The following is a 7,610-nucleotide window of genomic DNA, read 5'->3' as shown; positions in this document are numbered from 1 at the left end:
TTTTAGCCATTTAGCTTCATTCAGTGAGGACTCACTCGCGGGCTCCCTCTAGCGGTGTGAAGTAGTTTACTGATTTAACGCCGGACATAGAAAGTGGGTAGGCTCGCTGTAAACCGGTGTTCTGTCGAGTTATGCTACAAGTCGATATGTGCTCCTTACCGGTACTGCGCATGCGCTGACATTACCTTCCACATTATTTTTTTGTAATGTTTTTTTGTCAAGTATTAATTCTGATAATTCTGTTTTGCTTGGGTGCATATTAAACAACCTAAGCGCACTGGCATTATTTGCTTGAGTGTTACAAACGTGTAAAAAAAAAATAAATAAATAAATAAATAAATAATAATAATAGTAATAATAAACAAGAAACGGTCTCTATTAGCCTCGATCACAGCGAAATTATACTTAGGGCTATCATACTTAGAGCATATTCTAATCTAGGGTTTTTTTTTTGCTTTATTTCCCTTTAAATATAAACTTAGGGTAGCACGATTTGGCAGGATAGCACAACTCGGCACAACACCCTCCCTGCTGTACAGCTCCACGCACTTGGGAAGGCACGGCTTTGCTAAATTGTGATAATGGCAACATATTTTGGAGAGGTTTTATCTGTTTACTCGAGGGCGGTGGAAGAGGATGAATACGACGATTTAGAGGACGAAAATGAAGAAGATGTACAAATTCGACGGGAAATAGAGGAGAAAAGGTAACGTTATTTAATTAGCTTCCTGACAGTCTGGTGCTGAACTGCTGCTAGCTAGGCTAGCGGTGGCTAGTTAAGTTATTCAGCCGGTGAGAGAAACCCCTAAACTAGCTGCCTTATCAAGCTGTGGTTCGCTGCTGCTGAATTATAGCTTTATAAATGTTTGCTTGTGTTATAGTGCTAGGCTAACAAGCACTGTTCACCTTTATTAAGATTTTATCCAGCTAACAACAACAACAATGAATGACTGTGCACACTTGTGTCCACTAGCTACAGTAACTCTCTGCTTTCAGTTTCACTTTACCTTTATCTTCTATTCCTCACACCCAGACTACATGTTTACAAAAATAATAAACATATTATATATTTTCTTAAAACCTCCTGTTTATATCTGAAATACATTAAAACACGTTTTGTTTGTGGACCACAGGGAGGTGCAAGTTAGGTGGTGTCCAGAAGTTTCAAAAACCCTGGAGAGCTCTGGACAGCTCCAATGTTCTAATATGATCATAGCAGTGGGACCCAGTGCTGCAGGTAAGACCTTATTATTAATTTTATTTTATTTGATGCTTCTGTAAATACTGTACATTTTAACTATAAAAAATAGGTTTATGTTTGAGTAAAATGAACATTGTTGTTTTATATATAAACTACAGACAACATTTCTCCCAAATTCCATATAAAAATATTGTCATTTAGAGCATTTATTTGCAGAAAATGAGAAATGGCTGAAATAACAAAAAAGACGCAGAGCTTTCAGACCTCAAATAATGCAAAGAAAACAAGATATGTTCTCCTCCACCAGTCTTACATACTGCTTTTGGATAACTTTATGCCACTACTGGTGCAAAAATTCAAGCAGTTTAGCTTGGTTTTATGGCTTGTAATTGTTCATCTTCCTCTTGATTATATTCCAGAGGTTTTCAGTTTAGTAAAATCAAAGCAACTCGTCATTTTTAAGTGGTCTCTTATGTTTATCAGACCTGTATATGAGCACTTTGAAATTCTGTACAGTAATTACAGACTATAATTTTTATTTCTCTCTGTATATTTAATTATCCTCCTATCACCCTGATATGTAATGAACATTTATGAATATATAAGAACCCACAGGATGAGCGAATCAGACACAGCAGTTCTGCTGGACTAGAATAATCCACCAACCTGACATATCCAGTTTAATAACAGCATCCTGTGACCACTGAAGGACTAGAGCAATGGTTCTCAAACTTTTTAGACCATGTACCATCAATGACCAAACTTAAACTTTCAACTACTACCTACGAACCATTTCACAGGAACATGTGTATCACACACCGGCTTTTACACAGTAAGCTAGACCTGTAATTCACACATATAGGTGTCATCTTTCACCAGTTTTTCCTTACCTGTTGTGTCGAGCTTGCCCACTTTTGCAATCTGTAAGTTAGTATGATTAGGCAAGTTGTTTGATTTATTGTTTCTGATTAATACAATACCCCTACTGAAAAATTAAAAGGATTTAGACAGAGGAAAACAACAAGAGTGCCAAGTAATGGACTACAATGTTTACTACCTTATTTAGCTATTAATCGTAATGCAGAACATGTTGTGAACTGTTGGTGACTGCTGGTTGATATAGCCTCTTGTGGCGTTCCACAGGGTTTTACTCTAGGGCCAATGAAACTGATGTGCTCTAACTTCTTCTAAAATTGAAGAACTCTGTGAATGATGATAATGCAGAGAAACTAATGGACCAAGGCAGTTGCACCAGGCATTTCAACAATAGATAGCAGTGAAAATAGCTTTTATATGGTAAATAGAGCTGGTAAAATTGTCAGTGTATAAACAAGCAGGTGTTTTTTGTGTAGTGAATGGTCAGTGTATATGTTTAAAAAGTTGGAACATTAGCATAATGACGATTGTTTTTTTCTGTATTTCTGTTTTTTCTGGACTGAAGTAAGACAGTCTTAAGGCATGCAATAACTGTAGAAACTGTAATACTATACATAAAAACATAAATGTAAATTGTTATGCACTTTATATTTGTGTTTCTGGTATCAGGTTTTGTCTCTGCGTATGTGCTGAGTGCTGAAGGTTGGACACAGGTAGGATGGGTTTCTTTGTGGAATGAAAGGAGCCGTGGTTCCAGTCGACCAGACACAGTTCCTCAGCCCGGAGAGCCGAGCTTCATCATATACCAGCAGAACAGCTCGCCATCTGTAAGCATAATATTGACATATTCCGACACCTGGCAAGGGTTTTACCTTGTGCTTTATTTTGTCTTCATTTTGAACCTGGACAATAAAACCTTTGCTTTCAGAGTAAGAGAAGCTCACTGAGTGTTATGTTGTGTTTGCCTCAGGTACTCATCTGCCAGTGTACATGTTACATTGCTGAAGACCAGCTGTTCCAGTGCGCTGAAAAAGTAAGTTATAAAGGACGTATTCCAATCAATTTGTTCACATATGATATATCCCAAATTACATTTTTAGTAAAAAGTGAAGAGAAGTGAAAAAAAAGCTTCATACAGACTAAGGTTTTTGTCTTGTAGTGTGTGTCATTCAAGTTTAAAGTAAAACTTTGTTTGGCTGATAATGACAGTGAGTGTATTTTCTAACCTAATTACTTTAGAAGATCTCTAGAAAAAATACTGTAGAAGTAATCAGTAATCTGTTCAAAGTGTTCTCTGTGATCTTTAGTGTTTAGTGTGAACTTGGGTAATCAGATATTGTTAAAAACTCACAACATTGATCAGATTTTAGCTTTTCAACCAGCCAATAAACTCACAGAATAAGATGAAATGTCATTTAATACTAAAACTTACCTTGAACATATATTGTGTACAGATGAAGACTACAGTCTTCACTAAAAAAAATACTTGGTCAGGAGTATACAATTCAGCCTTTTTGGATTTCTTAATGTGATTCCTAGAGCTTCCCCCATCTGTGTATGCTGTTTACATGTCTACTTGTCATAAGTATTACTGCACTTATCTAATTATTTGTGTAATATGCATATAAAAAGGCACTAATAAAAAAGGTATTTTTTTTATTAGGGTTTGTTTGCGGAGGTGCTTTTATGAAGGCAGATCAGTTCAGAATAATATATTGGTCACATTTATACAGGCAATATCAAAAACAAAAATTCGATTTAGTCAATAAATCACTGTTGGGGCACTTTTAATTGGCATAATCAGTTTAGTTTCAGGATCAGTTCTTCTGGCACAACAGTGACATAAATAGCTTATTCAACAGACTCACTTTTTTTGGTAATGTTTCCATTCTGGCCACAAGGTGGAGATAGTATGTATGAGAGTTTGCAAGGATTTCAATTTTACTGTATATTTAAATCTATTTTCAAAGCATTTAAAATAGAAATTGAATTGCATGATGATATAAGTTTTGATGGTATGATGTGTCATTTCTCCCAAACCATACTTTTCCATAGTGCCGTTTATTCTTCTTTTGGTGTCAGATCTTACATATCTATGTTTGGAAGGACATTAATTTAATTTCTTTTTAGTTTTTGCACGTTCTCTCTAAAAAATGGTGTAAAGATTTATATAATTATTTATTTATTTATTTAATGTTAATTATTTTATATACATTTTTCATGTCCTGTTAATAGTTTTTACTATATCACATTTTAAATACTACAGTATGCACAGTTCCTTTTGCCTGATGTCTTATGTTATGTTAAATAAAATTTTATTGTTTAATCCATATTACATGGAATTCACCAATATTGTGTTTGCTGCAGGTGTTGAGCAGCGTGCAGAGGAGAGGCCTGAATGTGACTGTTCTTTCCGACTCTACTCTGGCCGAGTATAAAACTCCAGACTACCTGAATGGAAGTGGTACTCCATTCCTGCGTGCACTGAAAACCAGCTCTTACACAGGCTCCATGCTCTGCCCTCTGCTAGAGCAACCCAACATTGTTACCGGCCTTCCTGCTGCAGGTACAGCACACTTTAACAGAACTCAACTGGGACTCTTAATGCACTGAGTTGCCAAAGTCAATAGGTTTAAATAGTAAAGGCCAATAGAAATGAGCTAAAAAAAAAAAACATTTTCATTTGTGAATCGTATTTCATATCACACTATAACACTAATAGTACATGAAGAAAAGCATCCCCACTCTATGATGCAGCCACCACCACGTTTCACAGGATGGTGTGTTTAGGGTGATGAGTAGTGTTTTTTTTTTTTCGCCACACACTTTGCATTTAGGCCAAAAAGTTCAATTTGGTCTCATATGACCACAGCACCTTCTTTCACATGTTAGCTGTGTCCTCTACATGGTGTGTGGCAAACTGCAAATGACACAGGTTGACAGTTTTCACTTATCTGCAAAGCTCATAGACTAATCATAGCACCTGTGTTTGTTCTGATGGTCCTCAGTGCTCAGCCACTGCCAGGTTCAGCGCATCCCAGCCGTGCTCTTCCAGTGCTACACTGATGTCCTTCACCCAGACTCAGTTACCATGGAAACCTATAAACCCGCCCTCTCATGTCTCAGCACATCAGTGAAGGTAAGTATTTATGGGATGTTTAGATGTGTTTTATTAACAGGTTCTCCACATGATGTGTAAACACATCAGTTCAGTCAGCTTTGGCGAGGTAAATCCAGAGTTTGTTAACCTTTTTCACTGTGTGATTCCTTTTTAATGTTCAAAATATTTTGTGACTGCAACAAGAGATTATTTTGATAGTCGACTAATCTGACTGTTATTTTTCCAATCATGTTTCTGATTAGTTTGTCGTTAGCCATTTCTGACATATACTCTGTCTTTGCTACCTGTGGCCACGGTTACTAGCTTCCTTTATCGTTTCAAAACTATAGACGCATAGTAGCGTTAGAGTATGTTATTTAAATGCCCAGAAGACGTCTAAATGTGAAATATTCTAATATTTAGTGAGAAAATATGTAATCTGTTGTCTGTAACTTTAGGTGAGCAAGCTGAGTGTGAACGTAGAGCAGCCCTTAACCCCCACCCACATTACATTTCTGTCACCAGCACTTTGTTTAGGGCATTTAAACATAAAGTACTTTAAACATGTATAAAGTACAACAGACCCAGACTTAAGTAAAAGTACGAGTGCTCTATCAAAAAAGTGACTTGTGTAGGAGTTAGGGGTGTGACGAGACACCAATATCACGAGACGAGACGAGACACGATACTGGGTTCACGAGAACGAGACGAGAGAAAATTTTAAAGAAAATGCCAAAAATGAAAAATGGCTTGAAAACTAGAGTTTTATTTGACAAAATCATTTAACGCAAACTTAACAGACTGGTTTCTCTCACACATTGATTCTATAAGAAATAGAAATAAGAATAAGAATAAAAAATAAAAATAAAACTTCTAGGTCTTATATAATGCAAACAATAAGTGCAAACCACAACCAGTCATATTTAAGCCTATGGTTTGTGTTTTTTTCCTGCTAAATCTCTTGTAATTTAACTATGCATAACCATATCCAGTCATATTAAGACTATGCTTGAAGTGCAAACAGAGACAGAACTTTATTTTTTAAATACAGTACAGAGCCTATGTGCCTATGAAACAGTCACGTGTAGGATTTACTCACAGTATTTATATATGGTTTGTGTCTTGTTGGTCACTCTGTTACTGTTTATTGTTTCCACTGGAGCCAAAATGCAGCCAGATATACAACTTAAAAGTAGCCCGAATTTTCCTCTTCTGCTGAGAACTGCTCTCACTGCTCAGCCATCATACTCTATCGCTATCGCTACTGGGTTGCCAGATCCCGCGAGACAGGTTTAAACCTGACGAGATATATCGTCCGTTTTAATCTCGCGACATCTCATGCCACGAGATCTCTTCACACCCCTAGTAGGACTTTATTTTAAAATATACAACTCAAGTACTGAAAGTAAAAGCACAGTACTGTGTTCTGTAGTTACTACAGAAGGCAATGGAAAGTTCTCAGAGTAAAATAATGGGAGCAGCGAGATGTTCTTATAAGATCAGCGTGATCGCTTAATAATGAGGAGCTTCATTAAATCTGGTGATGCAAACCATCTACTGCTCTGGCTTTAGTGATAATGTGGGTTTGAAATGATTCCTAACGTTTACAATTGTAAGTAATAATGATGCAGCACATAAAAATGTATTTGAAAGTAAAGGAAAAATGGAAGTAGAAAAAAATGATATTTCAGTAAATACAAATACAGCATTTTACTACTTACTCAATAGTGCCAGTCCTACTTCAGTACTATACATGTCTGAGTTGCATAAAAAAAAACGATTATTTGACATTTGGGGTCGACAATTTTTGGTAATTGGAAAATTTTTGGTCGACATTGTTGGTAATATTGACTTATTATTGCAGTCACAGTTTTAGCTATGACTGTTTTTTGCTTTTTTGTGTACAATAGGTATTATGTTGTCTGTGTATATGAAAAAAACAACTTAAATTCTTCTCTCTTCCACTCTAGCTGGAGGCCTGCCCAAGTGTGGAGGTACTACAAAAGTTAACCCAGATCAGTGATGCCCAAAGCAACCTCTACACATAGAGGCAGCACTTTAGTGGTTCTGAAGTGTACAATGCACATGTTTCCTTTTGTTTTGTAAAATATCTATTTTTATGGCTATTAAACACAGACACTGTTCAATGTGGTTGTAATTTGAATGTGTGCTTTTTTATGAATGCTGTTATTGGACAGCAGGTGGTGCTAACTTCCAAGCCAAGTTTCAGCTTCTGCTCAGTGTTGCCTTTCAGTTGTAAGACACACATTTGTAGAGAACATTACGTTCCACTTTCCCTTTTAGTGGATAGTTGGTTCTTTAAGAGACCATTTTATAATTATAACCCTCTCTTCTTACAGTATAGCAGAATACTGTTTTAGAAATAGATTTTTTTATATATATATTTCTTCAAGTTTTAGCACAGGAAAAACC

General features: G+C 36.2%; 1 protein-coding gene across 1 annotated transcript; it reads left to right on the top strand.

Moving 5' to 3' along the window:
- Positions 1–499: 499 nt before the first annotated feature.
- Positions 500–7,328, top strand: psmg1 (proteasome (prosome, macropain) assembly chaperone 1). Its single transcript, XM_007247275.4, has 7 exons — positions 500–706; positions 1,134–1,237; positions 2,747–2,904; positions 3,048–3,110; positions 4,445–4,643; positions 5,086–5,216; positions 7,148–7,328. The coding sequence occupies exons 1-7, from the start codon at positions 582–584 to the stop codon at positions 7,223–7,225; spliced, it is 858 nt and encodes a 285-aa protein (XP_007247337.3). The 5' UTR covers positions 500–581; the 3' UTR covers positions 7,226–7,328.
- The last annotated feature ends 282 nt before the right edge of the window (positions 7,329–7,610 follow it).

The sequence above is a fragment of the Astyanax mexicanus genome, chromosome 20 (assembly GCF_023375975.1).
Source record: "Astyanax mexicanus isolate ESR-SI-001 chromosome 20, AstMex3_surface, whole genome shotgun sequence".
Taxonomy (NCBI): domain Eukaryota; kingdom Metazoa; phylum Chordata; class Actinopteri; order Characiformes; family Acestrorhamphidae; genus Astyanax; species Astyanax mexicanus.
Note: the sequence above shows the minus strand (reverse complement) of the source record. Positions and strands in the feature narration are given on the sequence as shown.